The sequence below is a fragment of the Dioscorea cayenensis genome, chromosome 15 (assembly GCF_009730915.1).
Source record: "Dioscorea cayenensis subsp. rotundata cultivar TDr96_F1 chromosome 15, TDr96_F1_v2_PseudoChromosome.rev07_lg8_w22 25.fasta, whole genome shotgun sequence".
In the NCBI taxonomy this organism is placed as follows: Eukaryota; Viridiplantae; Streptophyta; class Magnoliopsida; order Dioscoreales; family Dioscoreaceae; genus Dioscorea; species Dioscorea cayenensis.
In genome coordinates this window covers 6,224,884-6,251,753 of record NC_052485.1, presented here as the reverse complement: position 1 = coordinate 6,251,753, position 26,870 = coordinate 6,224,884, and the positions used below count along the sequence as shown (strand labels likewise).

General features: G+C 34.1%; 4 protein-coding genes across 4 annotated transcripts; 2 read left to right on the top strand and 2 right to left on the bottom strand.

The window, feature by feature from the left end:
- Positions 1-5,332: 5,332 nt before the first annotated feature.
- On the top strand, positions 5,333-6,633 carry LOC120277636. Its single transcript, XM_039284493.1, has 2 exons — positions 5,333-5,630; positions 6,083-6,633. Exons 1-2 carry the CDS (start codon positions 5,333-5,335, stop codon positions 6,631-6,633), a joined length of 849 nt encoding a protein of 282 aa, XP_039140427.1.
- Positions 6,634-8,622: 1,989 nt separating this feature from the next.
- On the top strand, positions 8,623-14,642 carry LOC120278097 (proteasome subunit beta type-2-B-like). The gene is made up of 3 exons (XM_039285005.1): positions 8,623-8,849; positions 8,932-9,055; positions 13,937-14,642. The coding sequence occupies exons 1-3, from the start codon at positions 8,692-8,694 to the stop codon at positions 14,270-14,272; spliced, it is 618 nt and encodes a 205-aa protein (XP_039140939.1). The 5' UTR covers positions 8,623-8,691; the 3' UTR covers positions 14,273-14,642.
- Positions 14,643-16,293: 1,651 nt separating this feature from the next.
- LOC120277635 (non-specific lipid transfer protein GPI-anchored 19-like) lies at positions 16,294-18,073 on the bottom strand. Its single transcript, XM_039284492.1, has 3 exons — positions 17,746-18,073; positions 16,953-16,986; positions 16,294-16,459 (listed from the first exon to the last, which is right to left on the bottom strand). Exons 1-3 carry the CDS (start codon positions 18,071-18,073, stop codon positions 16,294-16,296), a joined length of 528 nt encoding a protein of 175 aa, XP_039140426.1.
- Positions 18,074-19,089: 1,016 nt separating this feature from the next.
- LOC120278094 (non-specific lipid transfer protein GPI-anchored 19-like) lies at positions 19,090-20,716 on the bottom strand. The gene is made up of 3 exons (XM_039285001.1): positions 20,398-20,716; positions 19,915-19,947; positions 19,090-19,436 (listed from the first exon to the last, which is right to left on the bottom strand). Exons 1-3 carry the CDS (start codon positions 20,666-20,668, stop codon positions 19,324-19,326), a joined length of 417 nt encoding a protein of 138 aa, XP_039140935.1. The 5' UTR covers positions 20,669-20,716; the 3' UTR covers positions 19,090-19,323.
- Positions 20,717-26,870: the final 6,154 nt, after the last annotated feature.

Genomic DNA, 26,870 nt, shown 5'->3' with positions numbered 1-26,870 from the left:
AAAATTATAGATTATTTAAATTTTTTAATAAATGTGGACAACCAGTTTGCAAAATAAAGGAAATTTTTTTTCCATTCATATATTAAAAAAATATTTGATAAATTTTATTTTATTTTTATTTACTTTCCATTTTTGATGATGGCTACTGGCTACATATTTTATCATTTTTTATGGGAAAAAAAATTCTAAAATAACTTATGATATACTATTTATCACCTTGTCATTAAAAAACTTAACTGACACAAATTAAATAACACACCCAATGAAGGAGAAGCAGATGAAAAGAATGATGGGAAAGGGAGAGTCTTATCCTCATATTTTTTACTCTTTTGAGGAACTCATCCACACTTCCACATGGAAAACCCTTCCACTTATAATAATATCTTTTCTTCATTTCTCCACTCATCAGTCATCACTTACACCACTTCCTCTCCACCCACTTCCATCAATAACTCCACTTCCATGTCTCACCCTACTTTTAATTACATGAATGACCTCACACACACACACCACTGCTCTCTCACACGTGCCACGCCATTACCAGAACTCTGACTTCCACCTCCAGCTCCAGTTACTGATGTAAACTGATGTAATCTGACACTGTTTTTCATGCACAACATGACACCATGGTTCTTTCACGTACTCTTATGGATTTCCTCTTTTTACCATGCAAAGTTGGTTGTTTTTTTCTGTGTCCTTGAATTCAAAGCTGTGGGAGTTGGTAAAGCTTGGGAATGTGGGAATTAATTTACGTGTATTTCAAGTTATCAGAACCATGGTGCAGTGTTTGATCAGTGAGCGTTTTGGTTTTGCTGACAAGGTTGCATCTGGTTCAAATGCATGCCAGGTTGAGATGACTACAGTGTGTTTCATGGGATATATGGTTGAGTTATGACTAGTGGGTCAGAATGCTTACGTATGCATGAGCTTAAATTGAATCACACTTGCACGCCATTCTGAGTCTCTGCTGATCACTTGATGAAAATAATATCACTTTTTTTTTTTTTTGGGTAGTTTTGCAGATACTCATGCATGCTCTCTCAGAGAGAATAGATTTGAAGAAAAGATCTAGTTTTTGAGATTAAGATAAGCATATATAGTTTTACATGATTTCAAGCTTATAATTAAGCACTGATGAAAATCACAGAGTACGTGTTTTTGGACTTGGAAAAAAGATGATCTTTTTTTGGTACGTAGTTTTCCATGCAGTCATGCTCACAGAGTGTACGTTCATGTGCAGTGAGCTGTGAGGCTTGGCAATGGTGCAAGCAACGGTCAAGCTCAGTCTCAGGCTTCTCTTTCTTGCCCTCCTTCTTCTCACGTTGTTTCTTTTGTCTGCCATATTCTTCACAGAGCTTTTGGCACACTCTTTTCTCCTCGTGATCATACTGTTTCTGTTTCTGGCACTGGAGCTTGCATTGCTGCACCTCTGGATCTTGTTTTTGTTCTTCTTCTTTTTGAGTTAAGGTTGGTTTGGCAATGGAGGAGAGGATGAGTGAGAGGAGAACAGCTTTGATTAGTACTCTAATGGACATCTTTTTGTTTCTTGTACCTTTGTATTAAGAGATGATTTTGAGGTTTAATTTGCGGTGGTCTTGTGCAGGTGGCATTGTATGAGGCTATTAGGTTATGTACGTGTTTGCCATGCACGTTGACATCTGTTCATTATATATAATTGTATATATATTACGAAAAAAAATACCATGCATGGGAATCAACCAATCTAATTTGTAGCAAGCGGTCAAGTTATGTCAGCCCGGATTTATTTAATAAACTTGAGTTCGAATTTCTTAGTAAACTAAGTTAGGTTGGTAGTCACTCCCCATGCACCATAGCCTTGGGCAACATATCCTACCAACATATCTGCTCCTTTTTTTTTCCTTCTCTTCGAGACTCTTCGGTTCCCCTCTGTTTCTCCTTCCCCCCTTACGATGGCAAGTGGGGGAAACAATTCACCTCCTGCTTCCAAACCTCCTCCATCACGAACTTGGGTGCAAATCGCATCTAATGCTGCCCGTAACTCTGAGAACTCCCTGCTCTACAATCCTCAACTCCTCTCAAAAATCAAAAGTTCGAAATCTCAGTTCATTAGGCTGGATGATGACTCTCTTGCTCGCGCCCGTATGCGCTTCCAGCATTCGCTCTATGGAAATTTTTTTGGTAAGGTTCCTCCGTTCGAACAGGTGAAGTTGCCTCTCCATGCAAAATGGGCAGAAATTGGTGAGGTCTCTATCTCAGATCTCCCTAATGGTTTCCTATTGATGCGTTGTGCTTCTCATGCTGTTAAGAAGAGGTTACGTGTGGAAGGGCCCTGGTCTATTAATGGCATTGTTCTCCAGCTATCACCTTGGCAACCTTTCTTTGAACCAGCTTTTGCCAAACTTACCACTGCTACCATTTGGGTTCAGCTTCATAATTTGCATGTTGATTTCTGGGAAGCTGAAACTTTGGAATCTATTACAGCTCACATTGGTAACCTCTTGAAGGTTGATGACCTTACATCCTCTCTCGTTAGTTCTAGATTTGTTCGTGTTTGCTTAGAAGTATATCTTTCCAAGCTGTTGAGCCGTGGGTTTTGGCTTGGAGACGATTTGCACCATGTCTTTGTGGTGGTTTTATATGAAAGGCTTCCGACATTTTGTTACTCTTGAGGTCTGGTCGGGCATGGTTCGAATGCTTGTCCTCAGCCGATGGCTGCTAGAATGGGGCGATCTCCTCCACCCCCTTGTTCTTCACAAGGGTTGGCGGTCGAATCAAACCCTCTCCCAGCACCTCCTGAGTTGATGACAAAGCCTTCGAAACATCATTCCGATGAGATGAGGAAGTCGTCCCTACCAAGTTCTGACGATCTCCTCTCGGCTTTGGAGTTCGGATCATGGTTGCTAGCTCCTCGCCGGCGTGGTTGATTTTGTGGTCACGGTGCCTCGACACGTGGCACACATGCGGCTGGGAACGGGGAAGCCGAGACGAGGCCTGCTGACAACGTCATTCATTCTGACTCTTCTGTGGCTCGAGGTATACGTGGCGGCTTCTCAGGGTATGGCAGGGTTCGTCACATATCCTCTCGTACCCCAAGAGCCGAAAATATTAATGGCGATACAACAACCCCTTTGCATGATGTTCTCCTTGATCAAAATCTGACCTTTGATGAGCTTTCAGTGGTGGTCCCTCGGGATATTGGACCACCTAACGGATCTCCTTCCAAAACTCCTGATTCTCTCCTCCTGGGAAACACGCACTCTGTTCCTCTTGTCTCCCAACCGAGTCGAGATAAAGGCAAAGCCCATCTTCTCCAGCACACTAATTCCCCTTCACCCATACTTCACATTGCGCCCATGGAGACCCTTTCCCAATAACCTGGTGATCATGGGGACTCTCATCTGATGGCGGTGGACATGGTTAATGCTGTCTTAGTGCTTAAAGCTCCCGATGAGGATGATCCTGGCCCTTCATCTAATGCCGATGTATGGGAAGAGGATGAGGATGACGATGAAGAAATGTTTGAAGAAGAAGACGAAATCGATGATATGATGGCTCTTGATCAGTACCAGGATGGGCAAAGAAAGGATTTGTTAGTTAGGAAAAACCTTACAGCTCCTAATGACTGTCATAAGAAGGGCAACATTGATGTGGGAGGAAGCCGCTCCTCCTAATCCTTCCTCTATTTTTTGTTCTGTTTACCCAGTCTTTCATGGAAGTTGTCTTTCTACTTAATTTTGTGTTTCCTTTCCTTTTATTTCTTATGATTGCACCTAAAATTATCTGTTGGAACTGTGGAGGGATATCTAATAGGGATACTCCAACCAGATCTTGAGGTTTATTCGCCACGATAAGCCTTTCTTGTTGTGCCTTGTCAAAACCCGAGCAGACTCTCCCAGGGTGGATCGTGTCTTCCTCGCAATTGGAAATGGACAGCGATTCTGGCTAATGGCTATTCGGGAGGCATCATGGTTATTTGGAATCATCACTTGGGCCTTGTATCCTCAATTGCTATTTCCAGAAGAGCACTCCAATTGATTATTTCTTCGGATCAATCCCACAATTGGCTGGTATCGGTGATCTATAACATTATCTGTATCTCTTCTCAAATGGCTCTTTGATTTGAACTCTCTAAACTCTCCACTCTTGATTTTTCATGGATGATTATTGGTGGTTTTAACTCCATTATCTCCCCTAGTGAGCACAAGGGATGATCTTATAAGCATTACTCCCGCAAGGCTAATCTCTTCCTTAATTTTATTAATAATAATAATCTCTTGGACCTTCATTTTACAGGGGCTAACTTTACTTGGTGTAATAATAGGACAAGTACCGCTCGGAGGTGGGCTCGTCTTGATCGTTGTTTGGTCAATCTTGTGTGGTATTCCAAGTTTAATTCTTATACTCTCAATCATCTGCCTAGACTTTTTTCAGATCATGATCCTCTTCTCCTTACTGTTCATACTCGTAATTCTAGAAAGTCTGGTTTGTTTAGATTTGATAATTTTTGGCTTGGCTATCTTGGTTGTCATGATGCAGTTCGGAAAGCCCTTAATTATATCCCTCATGGCAATGCTTTACATGCTTTTACCCATCTCTTATCTCGTGCTCATTCCCATATCAAAGATTGGTGTGTGGCTGGTCTTAATTCTCTTGAATTTGAGCTAATCTTCACTGAGAATGCTATCCGGGTAGCTGAAGAACAAGATCTTATTTCTCCTACTTTTCATTCTCAACTTTTGAATCTTTATGCGAAGTTCAGTGCCCTACAAAGACAAATGTTATTAAGTGGGCTCAGTGCAATCACATGCTTTGGATTTGCAACGGTGATCGGTATACAAGCTTTTTTCATAATTCTGCTCGTATCCGTAAGCACCAGAATCATATTTCTTAAATCTCTGATATTAATGGTAATATCTCTATTGATCAAAAATCTATTAGCGATGCCTTTTTGAATTATTATTCTATGTTGTGGTCCACTACTTATTCTGATTCTTTCTTTGATATCCTTTCTACTTTACCGGATGACTTACCCCGTCTATCGATTCCAGACGGAGGAATGCTTACCTGGGAAGTCACTAAGGAAGAAATTTATCGTATTGTCATGGAGCTCCCCTCTGGTAAGAGTCCCGGTCCCAATGGTTTTAATATGGAATTTTATCAATTTTTTTGGAATGATATTGGTGACCATCTTCATACTGCCATTAGTAAGTTTTTCCTAAACAGTTCCCTTCCTGCTTCTTTGGGTTGTACATTTATTACCCTTATTCCCAAGAGGGATAACCCTGTCTTGGTTTCTGATTTTAGACCTATCTCTCTCTGTAATGTGTGCTTTAAAATTTTATCTAAGTTTATGGCTAACCGGCTCAAGTTTGTTTTCCCAAAGCTTATTGGTAGAGAGAAAGCTGGGTTCATGGCTGGCCGTAGTCCTTTTGATAACATTATTGCCCTTCAAGAGATCGCCCATACTATTGAGAAAGATTTTACCCACCCCCCTAGGATGATTGTCAAAATAGACATAGAAAAAGCATATGATTCTATTAGCTGGGCTGCAATTCTTACCACCTTAACAAAGATGAACTTCCCTCCAATTTGGGTTTCCTGGATCAAAACCTGCCTTTCTGCTACTCCTTTCTCCCTTCTCATCAATGGTGAACCTAGTCCTTGGTTTACTTTCTCTCGTGACATTCAATAAGGGGATCCCATTTCTTCTTACCTTTTCATATTGGTTTCTCAAAATCTCACTTCTATGCTTAACTTTGCCCTTCATAGAAACTGGATTCCTGGTTTTGATTCTAGTTTAAATGTTAATTTTAATCACTTGATGTATGCTGACGATCTTGTTCTTATTTCCCATGCTACCAGAAAACCGGCTAGAAACATCAAGCTTTGTCTTGCTATTAATTTATGGTCGTCTTACTAGTCAACACTCCAACATTCTCAAATCGGCAGTCTATTTCTTGTCCTGTTTTAATAAGAGGGTTAGGAAAATCATATGCTCCATCCTTAATTTTACTCATGCTTCTTTTCCTTTTACCTATTTGGGAGTGTTCATCTCACTTAAAAAGATTGCGATGATGTCTTTTAATCCTATGATTGACAGAATCCGTAGACTTTGTTCCAATTGGAAGCACTCCAAACTTTCCCAATCAGCTAAAATCATTCTCATTAACTCATCTATTCTTTCCATTCCAACATACTATTCCTCTGCTTACACTATCCCTATTCCCTGACACTGTCCTCAAGGAAATTGATAAAATTGTTAGGGATTTTCTCTGGTACAAAGGTGGCAATGGAAAGGGCATCCACGATGTTGCTTGGGCCAATCTAACTCTTCCCAAGCCTGAGGGGGGTCTTGGTATTCGAAATCTCTTTCTTGCTACAATTTCCCTGATGGCTAATAATGTTTTCAAGTTTTTGAATGATTGTGATGCTATTTGGGTTAATATTCTTGTGTCTAAGTATGGTAAATTTAATTTTTGGAAGGACTCTATCCCTTCAGGTTATTCTTGGTTTTTTAGAGGTCTATGTTACACAGCCAATCGTTTGAAGCCTTATTGCTCATTGAATTCTGTGAATCCTAATTTAGTTTCTTTCCTTTATGATCCTTGGTGTGATAATATCCCTCTTGCCTTTAATCCCACTTTTCTGTAATACGACCTTGGATTTGGAAATTGTTCAAGTTTCAGGTTTTATTTTGCAAGGCTCTTGGGACTTTCAAAAGCTTTATAATTTATTTGACAACAATTTGGATTGTTTTAAGGATAAACTTTGCCACATTAATTGATGTTAATGCTCCTTGTAATTGGTTTTAGACTCCCAAGTCTTGCAATAATAAGATCTCTTCTAAGGTATACTAATCATGATTTCAACTCCTAGGATGGGTGGAGGAAAATTTGGAACCTTTTTGTGGCTCCTTGTGTTCAATACTTCATTTGGATTTGTTTGAATGGTAAACTAGCAACATATGATTATCTTCATAGAATCAACTCAGGTCCCCGTAATTTTTGTGCTCATTATGGTTTGGATTATGAGCACACTGATCATCTTCTGATTCATTGTCCTTAAGCTCAATCTATATGGCATGATGTTAGCATTTTGGTTGGCCACAATTTTGTCTTCCCTGATTGTTTCCTTGGGGGTTCTTGGATTACCTGCAGTCAATATACATTGTTTCACAAATCTATAATTGATGCTGTCACTTGGTATATTTGGAAGCACATGTGTGATATTATTTTCAAACATGTTGCTCCCAATTTTCTGGCATCACTGCAAGAGCTATTGCACATGTCAAAAGTTATTCTACAGCTACTACTTCGCTTGTTGGTTGGAAGCTCTTACTTAATAACTTCTCAAATGCGGATGGTCCCTTTCTTTTCACCTCGGCTGCTTATACGTCTAGTAATGAGGTAAGTGGCTTAGGTTACTTCATTACTAATCATAATAAGGTCATTATGTCTTCAGGTTGTGGACCCATATTTGGTAACTCTGCTACTATGATCGAGCTTCAAAGTTTTCAAGTTATCCTTCACGAAGTATCAAGAGCTCAGATGCACCTTCATCATATCTTCACATCCAATCGAGAGGTTTATCAAGCGCTCCATGGCCATCATCTAATTGCTGATATCTCTGCTCGGACCATCAATCAATGGGCCTATCAATCAATTGCTTACCAGTGTTGGCAATCCTCGTATTCACCAAGTTCCCTTTGAATGGATTAGTCCGGCCAACAAGTTGGCAGTGCATGGTAGAAATCTTCATACTATTACTCTTTATCATCAGGGTAGGGATCTCCCAAAATGGATAATGAAGTGCTTCACTTGTGCAGGGTTCCAATTTTAATTTCTTAGTTGTCCTTTTTTGTTGTATTGGTTCTTTGTTTTCTGCTCTTATTTGTTGTTTTATTTCGGTTTGTATCCTTAAGACTCTTGTAGACCTTTTATTTTTATTAATAAAATAGCTCTATGAGCTCCTTCTCCTAAAAAAAAAGTTATGTTCATAGTCTCAAAAGTAAAATCAAGGACTTAAGTTCACTGTCAAATCCTGAGGCTGTGAATTTGTATAATGTACAAACCAAAATCACTATTTAATTTAGAAAACTAAAAAAAAAATAATTACTCACTTTTAAGAGAAAATCTATGTGTTTACATATAAAAATTAAGTGTGGCAAAAGTGATAGATCTACCAAAAGAGGACATACCCCGATAATATAAGCTTTTCAATTGAGGGGTTTTGAATTTGAACCCCTCAACTTGTAATGCGCAAATCCTTTGTAAAAGATCAGTATGAGGAGTACTTTTCTTCCCATCCATAGTTGCATAGTAAAAAAGATATATCCCCAATAGATCTTCAAATTATAATTGATGCGTCTTTGTATTTTTCTGTCTCAGATTAACATCGCTTGTTGTTTTCATAAAAAAAAAAATAATCTAATAATAATACCTACCTAAGCTCGTGTTATCCGAGTCCAATTTTTTTTTTTCAATAAATGGAGCTCAACGTCGACCTGGGCTTAGCTAATGAATCTGGAATCAGCCCAAATCCGAAGTTTGGGCTCGGCCCAAATTTAAAAGAAAGCCCAAAAGACGAAACCATTTGCTGTCTTGCCGAACAAGCATAACAGGCCTTGCTTTAAATTCCACTCTCCGAGCAATCCTTCGCCTTCTCATCGTCTCTCTCTTCTTCTTCTTCTTCTTCTTCTTTGCAGCAGAGATGGAGTGCGTCTTCGGCCTCGTCGGCGATGGCTTCGCTCTCATCGTGGCGGATACCTCGGCCGTCAACAGCATCCTTGTGCACAAGTCCAACGAGGACAAGGTCATGGTGCTCGATTCTCACAAGCTCCTCGGCGCCTCCGGTGAAGGCGGTGATCGGTTTGTTTTCTTCGTCTCTGACCTATATCCCTCGATTTCTCTGCTTGTATTTTACTTGGATTCGCTTGATCTCTCATCGCAGGGTGCAGTTCACGGAGTACATCCAGAAGAATGTGCATCTCTACCAGTTCCGCAATGGTATTCCGCTCACGACTGCCGCCGCTGCTAATTTCACCCGTGGCGAGCTCGCCACCGCCCTCCGCAAGGTCAGTGGTTGTTGGTTTGTCTTTTCCTCTTTTGTGCCGTGACTTTACCTGAGTTTAGGGTTAGGGCTTTGTTGCTGATCCATTCTCACGAATTGTGTGGTGTGTTATGGATTTTTGTTTTAGGGGTTTGTTGCAGTTTAGTTGACATTTGTATGCCTAATTGTCAATGCCATAGGATGAATCAGGTTGTGTATTTGCTTGCTGTGATTAGACTTGATCTCTGCTTTGGATGACTTGGAGCTAGGCTTTTAGCTTAGATAGTTGTCATACAATTCTTGATATGCTGGGGATCATTCAATTTTAGGAAAGAAATGGTCATATATAGATCATGTATGAGATAATAGTAGTAGCAGTAGCAGCAGCGGTAGTTGATGTTGTTGTTTATTTATTTACTTATTTATTTATTTTTGCTTTGGAAGAATGATATTTTTTCTATTGGAATTAGGGAGGCATTGGAATGTTCTTCATGTATTCAGTTGAAACTAGGTTGTCTATTAATTGTTTTAGTTGATGAAAATCACAGAGAAGCAACAGTTTACATAGACCTGTTTCCACAGTTTGCTATGGGTTGTTTCATTCTATTCAATCAGTCCACTTTATGTTGTCAGTGAATTATTTCATGAAAAGTTTTAGGTTACCAATGATTTATAATTTCCAGTTTAAAAGATTGTAACTACTAATAATACATCATTTATCCATGTTAAAGATTGATTTTTCTTTTGTTTGGTTTGGAATTGAACTGGTTATTAAGTTATTTGTTCTTTTAGCCATCTAATATATTTAATCATCCTATTTTTTATGCAAGTGGATAATCAAGTTGATAAGAATGTTTTCCCAGCTTACATTAAAGCGTTTCTACTGAACTTGCCCTTAAAGTATTAAGTTTAAAGCATAGTAATGAATAGGTTTGTTTTTATGATGACAATATGCAAATACGTAAGTACTGATTGAAACATCATTTCTGTAGTTTGATGTTGTGGGAGGATGTTTAAGTGAGATCTTTGGATAAAGTACTGGATTGATAACCAGCAAAAATGTTATGACTGAATTTCCTGTTAGGTGATAGGAAGGCTAGTAGTGACCAGAAACAGATTTTCTTAAGTCTAATGCAGCGCAAGGAGCTTGAAAACGAATCTCTGGAGACAGTTTGATGATTTGGTTTGTGAGATATTCATATCCTTATTTAGCAACCATGTAAGGTGGAGGTGCTTTTATATATGTATGTATATCTATGAAGTGGGTTCACATGTCATTCTTCACCACCATCTTCCGCATAGATTTACATATGGGTCTCAAATATCTCTTTCCTATTTACTTAAGACTTTGCTTTACTCTGGTCCAATCATCTTAGCCTTGCCTATACGGACATCACCACTGATTGAGATCAATGGACACTAGCAAAATCAGAGGTGTTAAACAAACAAATCTATCAACAAGGCTAAAGATGATTGTGTGTTTCGGTGGATTAAGATGATATTTACTATTGTTTTCATTTTAAGAACGGCGTAGTTACGCAGCAATATTTGAGTGCATAACAGTTTGTTTGAAGAAATCGATATAATAAAAGATCAAGATGATTCTTTTTTTTTTTCTATTGTGGAATGAGTGTGAAAGTAGAGGATGCTCATGTAAGTGCATATACTTCATCCAAAAGTCATCAAGGGCTTGATATGTACGAAAAGCCACTAGTACACCATATATGGATTCTAGTTTATATTTTGGGTGACAACTAAAATATTCATAACTATGATGTATGTGTATCCTGCAAGTGTCGTTTCCTTCCAATGTTAGGCACTTCTAATGTTGCAAATGGTGCAATCTTTTGTTTCTATGTGCTTGGTTCTACAATTCTTTGCCCATTTGTAATTCATGCTTCCTTCCAACTGCACAAAGGGTACTTTTGATGGTTTGATTGTAGCACATAGTGGCACCTAATCATTGTTAATGGAGTAATATATATTTCTTGAGATGTCCTTTTGGGTAAGCATCTCCTTTAAATCATTGTTATTAAAAGCACAAAAAGCGCTTGCCTGGGTGCCTAGCCGAGCCGAGGCGAGGTGAGGTGAGGCGAAGCTATAGTGCCTCATAATACTCTTGGTGAGGCGCCATCAAAGAAGAGTTGCCTAGCGAATGCCTCAACCCAAATGCAAGGCAAAAAAAACCTTGTCTTTATTAGTTTTCTTTTTTTTTTCCCCACAAATTTTAAATGCTTCTTAGGAAATTCTTAGGAAATTATATTACAGAGTAAGAAATATATGTTAATAAAGGAAATATAAATAATTATACTTGGAAAGTGTAATAATTAAGAGGAGAGATGTTTTTATTTTTTTCAAAACAAAATTAAGACAACAAGACGAATATAAAGAGTCTTTTTATGAGAGAATATATTTATTAAGGAAATATAAATAATGATACTTGGAAAGTGTAATAATTAAGAGGAGAGGTTTTTTTATTTTTTTTCAAAACAAAATTAAGAGAGCAAGAAGAATATAAAGACTTTTTAGTAGAGAATAACATTACCTGCTAAACAAAACAAAGAAAAAGGTATTATAAGAAAAGGGGAAACTTCATTAAGTAAACTAAAGGAAAGCTTGGGAGATTTCATTTGAAAGAGAAGGAAGCTTAATCAGGAAGGAGTTCTATTTTGATTCATATGAACAAGATGAAGAAATTGAGGATTACAATTCTAGTGATAAAGGAAACGATAGCCAAGTTGATGAGGAACATGGCCTAATAGAGTTTGTTTGATGATTAGACTAGAATTAAGATTCTAAATTAAGTCTTGCATACTAAACTTGAAAGTTTTGATTGTCTTTTATGGTTTTATGTTTGCGTTTTTATTTTGGGCCTTCAATATTTTAGTAGATGATTATTATATAAATTTAAGTTCAATCTTCTGCTGTTTCAATGTTGTTTTCTATGTATATATATATTATGTATATTTTTTTAATGGCGATTCATGTTACTTAGGCAAGCGCTTAGGGTGATGTCTAGTGCCTCAAGCAATCTACATTCTCATCACCTTGAGGATGCCTACTGTTTTTAATTACACTGCTTTAAACTTGGGGAGCAACTTCTGACTACATAAATGGGCAATTCTTTTTTAGGGGCTTGTTTCCGAAATTTGTGGCCTTTTTGAAATGCATGCATTTTTCGTTAGTGTGTGTACCTATGGTAGTTGAATTTAAGTGAATAAGTAGTTTTGCCCCTGTTGACATAACTCATTTCCCCTTTAAGGTGACGGGAATAAATTGTGCACTTTCAACATATGAGAGAGGAAATTCTAGGAATGGATCGGTTGACTTGGATATGATTCTATCAAACAAATTAAAATGGATAAAAGGTCAAATTTATCATTAGACCCAATTGAGTTAATCAATTATCATGGCGCAGAGGAATAGGTTTTTTTGGAGGTATACATTGTGATCTAGTCAAATCATTGTGTATTTTAACTTAGTCCAAGCAAAGATCTACCAATCTATTACTAATTTGCTAGTCAATCTTGTATTATTGATTTTATCCCATATTCTCCATTTACTTTAAATCAAACCACCTTCTGTTAACCATGTTATTGTCTATCTGACTTGCTCAGTTTATAATCCACCTCTTTTTATGTTCTAGCAGCACCTATAAACCAAAAATATTTATGATTCCTGTCATTCACATGCATTAGCGCAGCCTTCATCTCTTTCACATCCTGGTTTCTTCTTGGCTCTATTTCTTTCTCTTTACTGCTGTAAATTTCAATATCATTTATTTTGCATTTTTCTTGTGTGCATGTGTTCTGCTTCCTTTTCTTTTCTTTTTGGGCAGTAAAAATCGCAATCATCAAGACTCACTGTTTGGTTGTGATACTGATGTCATATCATATGGGTCACTTGACAAATTCCTAGTGTGAATGTTGCTTGTCAGCCAAGTATGTCTTCATGACTTTCAAAGAACCTGCTTGACAAGCAAGTTACTGCCACTAGTTTGCATGATCTGTCAAAATTCTCTTACCAATTTAGCTTTCTCTAATCAATTTAGCATTCTTATGTTCTCGAACTTGCAATATAGAACCCAGATTCATTATAATTTGTTCCATGTTTGCAAGTTGCTCAATTAAGTTAGTTAAAGGAAGGTAATTGTGCTGTTAGATGATTTTAGGGTGGGCAAAATTGAAAAGGCTTCTGATTCAGCATTAGAAATGGAAGGGTGTGATAGAATGTCAAGCCATAAATTATGTTGCTGAAGTACATTGATATGCTTTCATTTCAACAGGAAAAATAATTGAACATTGGCATTAAGAATTATTCCCAAAGGAGCATATTTGATTGAGTTACGTTATAGCAACAAAAAGAAATACAGTAATCATGGGCTTATGATGCTTGCTTCCTTCCGGGGCGTTCTTTTTTTTTCCTCGAGGATGGATAAGTTCTTGATACTGGATAAGAATCTCCAATATTCCTGTAGCATTGTGTAATGGTGCGTGATATAACTGTAGTGATATATACAATCAGTCTGTATGGACTTTTAAGTCTATGCCTAAACCTGCTAATATGCACTGATGCAAGAAAGATAGGGATGATTTCCTCAATGTGGTGGTGAAATGATTGGTTAAGGGAGTACTGTGTTGCAGACAATGCCCTAGAAATTCTGAGAGAAATCTTTGAGAGAGATTCATGACCTGCAGTCACCCTGCAGAGATGAAAATTTATGAGTGACTGAAAAACTCCTTGTTGTCGTAATATATCAAGGATTTGGTCAAAGAAGAGCTCTTTTTGGCGGCATTAAGTTTAGAACATTTAGTGTTGATTGTTTTATGCCTTTTTTAATTAACATTGAACCATTTTATTTATGTATTTCACCTGTGAATAACTTATCTTATTTGTCATAATCCAGAATCCGTATTTTGTGAACATCCTAATGGCTGGCTATGACAAGGATATTGGTCCGTCTCTGTACTTCATTGACTACATTGCTACTCTCCACAAAATTGACAAGGGTGCATTTGGCTATGGGTCTTATTTCTGCCTATCAATGATGGACCGACATTATCACCAGGGAATGACAGTAGAAGAAGCTGTTGATCTGGCAGACAAATGCATAATGGAAATCCGATCCAGGCTGGTCGTCGCTCCTCCCAACTTTGTGATCAAGATTGTGGATAAGGATGGGGCAAGGGAATACGCATGGCGTGAATCTATAAAAGATGCTGGAGTTGCTGCGACAGCATAAGATGGGTACTTCCATTCTTATATGTGAATCTTATCGTTCTTTCTCGTTTCCATAATCACAGGATGCCATTTAATCTAGAAATGTTTTCTCATGTTGTTATCTATATTATCACTGTCACTTCCATTTGAAATCTGCTGAAATTTTCATTTTAAGGAAACATATCTAGCTCCCAGGTTCTTAAAAGACAAGGAATGCTTGTTGACAAGGGGATTCAAAGCTAACTTGCTAGGGTTCTTCCTTGTGAATTATTTCCCAAAGTCCTGGAGAGGCAAGGAATGCTTATTAGTAACTAGTTATGTTGCAGTGATGAGTGATGACTTCCATGATAATTTTCAGAATTATTTGTTTTTTGGTTTTTCACCATCGGATTTCTTTTGGCTATGGAACAGTAATGTTAGTATTTATTATCCACGGCCTTAGTATTTGTGTTTCTATTATAAAAGCAGTGCAATAATATCTTTTTTATCTGTCGTAATTAACCAAATTTCACATATTAAGAAATATAATTATTTTATAAAATTTTATAAAAAATTAGTTATTTTTTCAAAGTTATCTCCTATTTATATCTTCACATTTCTCTCTCATATTTAATTCCAAGTAAAAAAATTGAATGGAGTGTGACAGATAGAAAGGAACGGAGAGAGTAATATCTAAATGCTTAAACATTTTAAAAATTATGTTTGGCCAAAAGGCTCTTGATTCAGTGGTACTTGTTTTTCTCGTGAAACATATTAGAGGGTATTTATTGCCGAGGTTTGAAGTGCATGAGATGCAATGGTGCCGAAGATCGGCTGTGGTTGTGGGTTTGCAATTCAATTCCCATATAGGCTAGGTGAGATTGCATGAAAGTTTTTCATTGTCTCATGTGAGCATGTTGTTGATTATACATGAGATTGATAATATATATATATGCATTTATAAATTGAAGATTGGTGTTTATTAATATTAATAAAATTAGAAACATAATTATTTATTATTTTATTAAATAAGTAAATGTTACTAGGAAAATAAAAGTTGTAACTTGGGGTTATTCTCAACCTGGCCAGAAAATGCCATATGGATTTCTATTATATTTGTATTACGAAGTGATACCAAAAGACTGAACAGACTTGTGAAACAATAATTAGTGATTATCATATGTTCTAGATTTTAAATTAGGAACCACTTTCAATTAATCTAAATATAATCTATAAAACCACAAATGATACGGAAACCTCAATCATTCTTATGATCTTTTCGTCCTGCAAGAATTTTTACTTCCAGTTTTACATAATTTATATTATGCGTATTCGTTATTTGCTGGGTTGACACATGTCATTTTTATTATCATTATTTATTTTTTTCAGTTTCTAATAAGTTAATAACTTCATATAAAAATATAATCAAATAACATTTATTAAACATGTTCAGAAAAAATTTAAATTTCAAAATAAACAAATAAATAAACAGGATTTATTTGGAAAATTTTATGAGTTTTGTGTTTATAACTTTATCCACTACCCCGCAAACGGTCATTGGCATGTTATCTTTGGAATGCCTTATTGGCCAACCAACTCAATTAATATGACACTTGGACCATATTGCAAGTTTTGCTTACTATAATAATAATAATTAGGCATTTTCCCTGTCTTCCCATTTGAGTTTTTAAAATTTTGTGAGGAATTTTGATACAATATTATAATAAAATAATATAATTAAACAACTCTTACCATAAAAACTATTTTATACTTTAGATTTCAAAAATCTTATGAACATTTATTGCATAAATAATTAGGTGTAATTAATGTTTTTCAATTATTAATATTATAAGTAATATAAATAAAAATTTAAATATTAAAAAAAAATTAAAATTATTCTTTGAAACGCTCCGGAGTAGATTATACATCTACTTCAATAGTATGTATAAAGATCATATTATTACAAGTGAAACACGTTTGTTACCATTACTGCAAGAGTTGATTTATAACTCAATCTTCATAGTAGTCGGATAAAAATGCATGGGTAGACTATTAATACTGTCTTTATGCATATGCCGCACGCTCTTGATTGTATATGCGTCTAAAGTTATCGGGTTCCACAAGAATTAAGTAGCGCCACAAGAAAGGCAAATTATAAGAAAAGTAATTATCATCGAAGCAACAACAAATGCAATAACAATTGCATCTAATGCACCAATTGGTCCACCACCTGCATCAACTCATTTGTTAACATCTTTTTTTATAAATAATATTTAATAATAATGATCATCTATTCATCCTCATATACTTATATTGAAGTACAAAACTGTTTCTCATGCAGTTTGTCTACTGTAGATAAAGAAGTGTGTATTAAAAATATGGGGGAAAAATCAAATAGATTATTTTTAATATCATGTGAACAAACCAAAAAGAAATAATTCAAAAACTGTAATTTTATTAAATTTCTAAATTACTTTGAGTTAAAGTTTTATTTTAATTTCTACTTACTATTTTAATGAACCTACTAGAATGAACAACACATAAATCTTTATAAATATAAATTTATAACTCTTAAATATATTTATTTGTATTTAACATTGAAAGATAAAACTATTTTTTTTAAGTAGATTTTTTAATAATAATTTTATAATTTTTTTTACAAACCCTCTACCTCAAGGGCTACATTGTAACTGTGTATGTTATATAATCAGCATCACACATACCTGTAGGGGGAGCAACTTGGTCTACGAACAGTCCCTAAAATCCAAAATTATAATAATAAAAATATAACTTTGTCCCTTTAATTAAAAAAATCATAAATATGAAAATAAAAAACTACTATAAATGATAAAGTTTAAATCATAGCTGGTTTTTATATCCAAATAAAATAAAGCATTATTGATATTTTGTCCAATATAATTCACCCAAATCTAACTTAATAACACTAATTTTCACATTGGACAAAAAATTATAAATTTCAAGATTAAAAAAATCATTTTATATTTTAAATAAATAAAAATTAATAATGCTCCAATAATATAACTTCAAAAAGATATAATTCATTTGAACCAATGTTGAGCTAGCCAAATAGTTAAGACTCTTCATTCTTATATATAAAGGTTAGGGGTTCTTTGTGCACGTACAAAGGTTCAAAAAGAGATCATTCATGTGGGAGAGGGTTTGCAATCCAATTCCTGTATCATTGGTGAGAACACATGACCGAATGATCAATTTTTTATCTATGCATCCTCTGACATTTACGTTTGGAGCATTTGTGAAAATAATAATAATAATAATAATAATAATAATAATAATAATAATAATAATAATAAAGAAGTTTATTTGAATGCCTCCAATGAACATTAATTCACTCAAATCATCACTTATCTGATCACATCAGTTATCATAAAATTCCTGGCTCAAAATTAACAATTTTTTTTTTAACTCAAAAAATATAATCAAAAGATAATTAAAAAAAAAAAAGAGTAGATAATCAAATAAAAGAGATGAACATACCATTACACTCACTAGCTGGTGCAGTAGTAACATTGCAAACTGCAGGCAATTCCAAAGCTCTTGTTGTATTCTTATTGATCTCCGCAGAAGCACCTCCTCCATTTTGCAGCACTTCACACAAACATTCCGGATTCAACTTCACCACCGCCGCAATCTGAGTACAACACGGCAACGTCGGAGTGTCTGATTGCCCGTTTAAATAATTCAGGCACTGTGAAAGGCTTGCAATAACTGACATGAAATCATTAGATTCACACTGTATTTCTCCCACAGTATTACCAAAAATAACAACCAAAACTGTTACCCTAAGAACAACAGCAACAACCATTTTTTTTTTTTCGAGTTGGAAGAGAGAGAGGTTTTGTGGTTTTTTTTGGTTTTGTTTTGTTTTGTTTTATTTTATTTTGTTATGTCACAATGAAGCATTGTTTGATTGAGGAAGTGTGATAAGGACTAGAAATATGTTTTTTTTTTGTTTTCTTTTTGGGTCTGAAGAGTTAACGTTTGGGGTTATTACTATGTTATTGCCGGCTTTGGTCGGTATTGTTTTCTTCTTGCTTAAACAGGTGTCAGTGATTTAATATTATTGTCTTAGTCTCAATAAATATATATATTATATACTCGGCAATAACCCTTCAACCCAGTTTAAGACAGATTTAAATTGTTGATCCCAATGGGGTTTTATATCTAACTCTAGTGGGTTTAAGGGTTTTTTTACTAAATTAACTTTTAGTCATATTATTATTGAAATTTTAATATAGAATGTGGGTTAATACGTATTTCTATATTACAAGTGATAAAAAAATTATATAAAATGTGTTAAATTGAAAGTAAAAATATAAATAATTGAATTAAATAGATACAATGATAAATTTTAGTATAATTTATTTTTATTTTAAATTTTTTTTTAAAAGAGCGACAAACACCTGTCTCTATGGAACATGAGTTGGTTGCGATATTACTCATGAGTTTATTTTTTCAACGAAAATTCAAACTCTCACCACTCTGCATGTCATACGAGACATTTTATTTTGATGTCGCTAACCACTTGAATCAAGTGGCTTTGGCTTTAGTATAATTTATTAGCTTGACATTCACCCGATTGACACATAATAATTTTAAAATGCATTTTTGGATTGAATGAGTGGCCGTTCCACATTACTTTATATTCATTTTTAGATCTATAACCATTAGAAAATAGTGACATTTTTTTAATAAAAAAAGAATTTTAGAAGAAGGATTTTACGATGTAGAAACCTCAAATCCTTCTTCTGATCTTCTCTTTCAAGAGTTAATTTTGGGTTTTCATAAGTTGTCACATATCATTCTTATTTTCACCATTTATATCGGAAAAGTAACTCTACTTTTATACATGTTCCTGACAATACTTTCTTCTTCCAGATGACAACAAACTATATATATTCCTTTTACAAGCATAAAGAAAAGTGATATGAAGGACCACAACCATAAAAATTTTACATGTTTTCAAGCACAAATGCTTAATTAGGACAGACACTACATGACAACCGGACATACAAAGTTACAAACACAGATACACACACATATATTAATGTTCTGTCAAGCCTCAAAATAAGAGTTGTGGGGAAGCAAGATAGATGCCGCAACAAGAAGGCATAGAGCAAAAGAAACGGTCATCTGAGCAGCATAAACTGCACCACTTGGTCCACCACCTGTATCAACTCATTCATTCTTATCCTTTTCATAGATAATAAATTAATAGTCATAATGATCATCTCTAAATTATTTTGAGTTACAAAATTTTATTTTTATTTATATTGATACGCTCTTTTACCATTTTTTACATTAAAATAATAATACTTCATTTTGTTGTCGGCTAAGAGATTGTGGAATCAACTCTTTCTAACTTGATATACTTTTTTAATAAACCTACATAAAATATAGCAAATACATCTGTATATTTTATTCAAAAAAAAAAAATACATCTGTATAAATATAAAAATTTGATAAATCTCATATTTGTTCATATTTCTTAGTTTTTAAATTAACATTGAAAGATAAAAAATATATTTGTTAAAAAAATTAAAATATCTCTTTAATATATATATATATATATATAATTTTATTTTATTTTATTTTTATTTTTTTAACATGTATGATATATAAGCAGCTCATACTATATATACATACCTGTAGGAGGAGTAACCGGTCCACCAGCAGTTCCTATCACCCAACACAATAAACATGAGAAATATATAACTTTGTCATTTTAATTATAAAAAATCCATTATAAGCATGAAAATAAAAACCACCATTAACTCATAACATTTGAATTATTGTTAGTATTTATATCTAAATATAAGAAAAGCAATTATTGATTATTTTTGTCCAATCTAAATTCACACAAATATAACTCAATCACACTAATTAATTTTCACAAATATAATTCAAAACAAACAACAATAAATATAGTTCAAATTTGAATCCCTCCAGCAAACAATAATCTACTCAAATCATCAATTATCTTTGATCACATCAGTTATCATAAAATTCCTCATTAAAGTTAAGTAACAATCTTTTTTTTTCACTTAATAAAAATATTAAAAAGATCATACCATAAAAATAATGGAAAAAAAAAGAAACTATATAAACAAATAAAAGAGATGAACATACTGTTGCACTCGCTAACTGGTGGAGTAGTAACATTGCAAGCTGCAGGCAATTCCAAAGCTCTAGTTGTATTAATATTGATCCCTACAGAAGCACCTCCTCCATCCAGCACTTCACACAAACATTCCGGATTCGACTTCACCACCGACGCCAACTGAGTACAGCACGGCACCGTTGGAGTGTCCGACTGCCCATCTATATAATTCAGGCACGGCGAGAGACTAACAATAACCGACGTGCAATCATTAGACTGACACTGAATTTCTCCAACCATGCTAACAAAAATAACAATTAAAACTGTTACACTAAGAACAACAACAGCAACCATCAATTTCTTTTTTTAGAGTTGGAAAAGATGGAGGTTTTGAGGATTTGTGTTTTTTTCTGGATGAAGAAGTACTTATAATGGAGATTGAAGTTTGAAGGTATTGATGTAGGTGAACTGTTTTTGTTGTGATGGTGTAATGAGATGAAGGGTGAGGTATGGTGATGGCTGGGATGGCATACACGTAAAGGCATGGGCGTGTCACAATGAAGCATTGTTTAATTGAGGAAGTGTGATAAGGGTTTTTTATTTTGTTTTTTTTTGGTTGGGTCTTAATAGTTAACGTTTAGGTTATTACGTTGATATATCCAAATGGAAGAGGGTGGTTGTTTTTTAAGTTATTGCTGGCTTTGGTACTGTCTTCTACCTGTGTAAACAAGTGTCAGTGATTTGATACTTTTGTCTTAGTTTCCATGTGTATATACCGAAAACGTCCCGATAACAGTCTTATAATAGGTGTGTTTTTATTTTTATATTTTGTACTTATTTAGTTACTGTATAAAGAAAATTAAATAGTTGCTATAAAAATACTATACATCCCACTTTTTATTGTATACTATTTATATGCACGTAATAATTATTCATTTATACGAGTCAACTTTTGAATTAAAATCTGCGGACATTCTTAAAGTACTCAACCTAATATATATATATATATATATATATATATATATTATGCATGTATGTGGCTGAGAACATATATAAATATTAAACGTGTATCCTAAGGGAAACTTTAATGGTAGCTAAATGAAAGTTCCAAGTTCATTGAATATATATGGTCATTAAACCCTCAGGTTTAATGTCCGTTGAGCATTTGGTAGGTCCATCAATTTTTTTTTTTTAATTTTTTTTAGATTAAAAAGTGATGAGAACACTCTTTTAAATAATTTTTATAATTTTTTTATAATTTTTATAATTTTTTTAAAATTTTAATTTTTATTATCACAAATTAATTATTTTTTTAAAATAATATAATAATGCATTATTATTTATATATTTTAATTATTTTAAATATTTATTTTGTAATATAATGTTTTAAAATATATTACTTAATTATTTTATTAATAATATTTAAATTTTTATTAAATAATTATAATATTTAATAAGCGAGGAAGGATTATATATATATATATATATATATAACAACGATGGTGAATAATATAATATTTGATAAGCGAGGAAGGATTATATGAAATGGTGACACTACGTCAAATTTTATCCAATTATATATATATATATATATATATATATATATATATATCCAATTATATATCCTTCAAATTATAAATCACCAATGTCAATTTTATGATTATATTATAAAAACTATACCCAAAATTCAAAAACCTAAACCCTAAATCCTAAACACAAAACAAACCGCTTTTTTCCAAAAAATAAAATAAAATAAAATAAAATAAAATTCTGATGTGGCAAAAGTGATAAAATCCTACATGATGTCACTATTTCATTAAAAACTAAAATAAGCAGTTTTACTATATCTTAATTATTATTCTAAATATCCAAACTAGGAAAGAAATAAAACATAACAAATCATGTAAAATGTAAATCTAAAATCAATATATATCTATAAATATAGTTTAATATATGATAAAGTCGATTCTTTTATAAAAATCTTATATGTTAGCGCCACTAAGAAATGGGGGTATGCAAAGTCTTGGTGGAGTTAGTGGAAGGGTAAGTAGAGGCAGGGCGCACACTTGAGCACTGGAACCAGTCGTACACAAAGGGGCAAATAAAATCTTGTAAATCAAATTTTGAATTCAATCATTATTATATAATAACACAAGTTAAATATCATAACTAGTTAAAGTCTTTTACATAAACAACTAATACAAAAACATTAACAAGAACAAAATCATAATTGACATCTACGAGTTTTCATATTTTGAAAATAATGAATCATAGTTTCATTATCTATACAATCAAAAATATCTTTCTCAATGTACGTTACCAAGCAATCAGCTAAGAATTGATCACCAATTTATTGCGCAATCGAGTTTTCACAATCTTCATTGCAAAGAAAACCCTCTCCATAGTTGTAGTTAAAATTGGTAAAATTAGAGGTAGATATATAAGCCTATAAACCAACGGATATAATATATTTTTTCTTGTTCTCACCATTCCGATAGTAAGATCACAAATTCCTGGTAGATTACTGAAATCTGTGCACAAATACCCAAAGATTCCTATAAATGAGATGAGAGCGTGACTAATTAAAGATGAGAACCTTATTCTTAAGCCTAATTGAAGACAAAAATGAGGGATATAGCATACCAAATCCCGGAGGCCGAACCGCCGGAGCTTGGTGGTGATGACTGATGAGGGTGAGAAATCAAGGTGAAGATGAGAAACAAATGCCCAAAGATTCTTATGGATGAGATAAGAGTATGACTTCGTTGGCTTTTTCTTCCAAAGACTCTCAAAGAGAAAAGTAAAGGGTAACTGATAAATATTTATGTTTTGTGACTTGTGAGGATGAATATGTAAATATAATTTTATAAAAGCGTATATATAATTATATATTTTTATAGGGATGAAAATACAAATATTCCTATCATAACTTATAATAAATAAAAATATAAAGGGGGCAAATGAAATATTAAAAATATATATTATATAGTATGATAAAAAAAAACTCTAAAAGAAAATAAATTTTTTCAAAACTATGTTTGGATTAAGGGCCGGCGAGGGAAAGTAAAGTAAAGCGAAGGTTTTGGAGGGTTAGAGTTGGCCTTTCCCTCGTTTGGATTAATATTTTTAATTTAATGAAGGGAAAGGAAGGGTTAAGTCTGACCCTCCGAAACCACCCTTTTCATAGCACCCCAATTTGGGATGCCGAGAGAGGAAGAACCTCGTAAAGATTTTAATTTTTTTTAAAAGACCTTATTACCCTTATTTTTTTAAATTTATTACATAACATCACTTTATAAGTTATTTCTTTCACTTTTTTCAATCTAATTTTATTTTAATCAAGTATTCACATGACACCCATCACAAATCTTTGTTTTTATGTATTTCTTTTTTGTTTGCTTATTTTTTTATTTGTTTGTTTATGTTGTGTTTTTTTATTTCTCAATTCATCTTTAGAATAATTTATCTTAATATAATTCTATTTTTTAATTATTATTAAAAAAATTACTTAAAGTGTGAATTTATTTGAGATATTCATAATGCATGTGTTTAAATAGAAATAAGTAATTTTTTATTTAATAATAAGGGTATAATTGGTAAATCATATTATTATATATCCTTTCTTTTTCTTTCCCTTCCGAAATCAAACAAGTTTTATTAAAGAACTCTCCTTTCCTTTCCCTCCATAAAATTTGTCTATCCAAACGAGGGTTGAACTCGTCCTTTCTTTTCCCTCACTTTCCCTCCCCTTACCTCCTCTTACTTTCCCTTAGACTTTTGAATCCAAACACTATATAAAGAGGGGCAATTGCCCCCTTCTCGTATAGGTGGCTCCGCCCCTGCAATCACTATTCTAACTTTCACTACTTTTTATGGGATTAATGCTATATCGCCATAAGAGATCGTCCGAATTCCTTACAAGAATGATGTGGCAGCCATCACTATCTCTCCTAGTCAGCAATTTAAGGATTAAAACAAAAAACAAAATATGAAGCCTTAATTTCTCCTCTTCTCCACAGCTGCCCGTCGTTACTGTCACCAAAGCCTCCTCTTCCCCTTGTTTTCGCTCGTCCACCCTGCACCTTGTCATCCACCCCTCGTCTTTTAGTTTTCGTGACATTGTAGCTTGATCGAATCTCCAATGATGGAAGTCTTGAAGTTCTAGGGTTTTTGGCGAGCTTAATCTTCAACTTTAATGGCTGATCTGAAGATCCTCGGTCGTTTCTAAGGTTTTGGACAACTACAGCTGTGTCACTCTCCAGCATGGCGGAGTCATCATCATCTCTGTCTTCTCCTCAAGGAAACTCCCGCTTGATGAGTTTGCTGATATGCTCCGATGCTTCATGGAGTTCCTCACTGGGTTTTCTGAGCACCTCTCTTGCACGATTGATCATCAGATCCCTTCTCCAATCTAACTTTTTGGTTTATTTAGTGGAATTTATTTTTATAGTGTTTGATCCATGAGATGCTAGGAATCTGGTATGTTAATTTCTCACTGCTTTAGATTTATAGGTGTGATTATATTCCGTTCTATCCAGTGTGTTAAAATAATTATGTATGAATCAGAGAGATCCTCTGAAATAACTTCAGATTTTGATACTGTTATTCTAAGCATGTATTCAAGATATGACTCTTTGCTCTTGTTGCTTCAATTATCTTTGTTTGGAAGTGCTTTTGAGAGATCCCACAGAACATGAAAGAAGATGACGCAGGCAACCAGGCCTCTGGCCTTTCGGTTCTGATATATATATATATATATATATATATATATATATATTTTGACTCTTCCCTCTACTAGGAAATCGATAAAAACTAAATAAACTCCCCATCATCTCTTCTCACCATCATCTTCTCCATTGACTTCGAGGATCGAGTAAAGTTAAAAATGAAAAAAAAAAGAAGAGATAGAGAAAGAGAGACAAAAAGGAAGATAAGAAGATGACGAGGGGAAAAGCAGGGCTTTGGCTTGTGGTATCGGCTAGGTCTTTGGCTGCAATGATGGCGGGCGGCGATGGGCGACAAGGTGTGGGATGGCTGACTGAAAATGAGGGGAAAAGGAGAGATTAGGGCTTCGCATTTTGTTTTTTTTTAATCCTTAAATTGTTGACTAGAAGAGATAGTGATGGCTGCCACATCATTTGTGTGAGGAATTCGAACGATCTCTTCGCACGATATAGCATTACTCATTTTATGGAATGCATATACTAATAGACCACTTGGCTTTTGGTGACAACCAAGAGGATTTGTCAACCATGAGATTACGAAAAGACGGTTTAGTAGAGATTTTCTCATGGCTTCCCACCAAAACCTTATATATTGAGCAAGCAATTTTTCAACTTAATATCCGATCCCTTCATCCAAAATCTTCATACAAATCATGTCAAAATAGGCCTTAGCATCAAAACACCATTGATTCCAAGTTTAAGATCCTTCATAAGCTTTTTCAATCACTTGTGGGTGTTAAATCCTGTGACCAAAAACTTATCCATTTTCTTCTCTCCTCTTCATTTTCACTATCTATATGGTGGATAAATCTTCTTGTGCGGATGTACAATCAATGGCAAAGATTATGAGATGCTAAGTATGCTTAATTTAAGAGGTGAAAACTTGCACATAGTGGAGTTGTGGTGATATTCTATCATGGGAATATCTTGCCAAAATTGATTTTGATCTAAAAGAAGTAGTTCACCTTTCAGTGGCAGTGTTTTTTTGAGTGGATTTGTTTCTGTTTTGTAGATTAAATAAGACAGATGTTGATTATTATGCTATTTGTTTCAATGTTGAGAGGAGATTAGAGCACATATTTTTGCCGAAAAAAGTTTCACGAGCGGGAATGCCGACATACTTGTTGGAAAAAATAAAAAAACTACACGCCCACACTCAAAAAAGAACAATATTTTTTATGCGGTTAACTAACTCACTTCTTTTTCTATCTTACTAAGTTATTTCATCACTAAAAAACTAAACAGATATCTTAAATGCAAATGCAATTTATAAAATAACAAGGTCAAATATGCAAACATAAATACATAAATGTAATAATGCCTAAATGCAATATATATATATATATATATATATAAACATAGGATCCTAAATACAATAACAAGATTAATTCAACATTCACCTCTTCATTTTTGTTGTGTCTTCCTCATGTCCTTTAGGCTGATCTTATCTCTCAGCTCTATGAACCTTTGGCATCCAAGAGGCTTTGTCAAGACGTCTGCAAGCTGCTCCTCCGTTTTGTCGTGCTCAACTTCGATGCCACCATTCTGAACACAATCACGAATGAAGTGATATTTAATGTCGATGTGCTTACTCCTTTCATGATGTACTGGATTCTTTGTCAAGATGCTCAATGCTCAAAAATTCAAATGACAATACCAAGCATACCATAGCCATGCCACATCTCCAAGTTCTCTAAGCAAACATATAGGATGTGTTTCCCTAAGAATGAGTATATAATATCTGTTCTTTGATCTCTTCACCCTTGCGAACAGCCTTC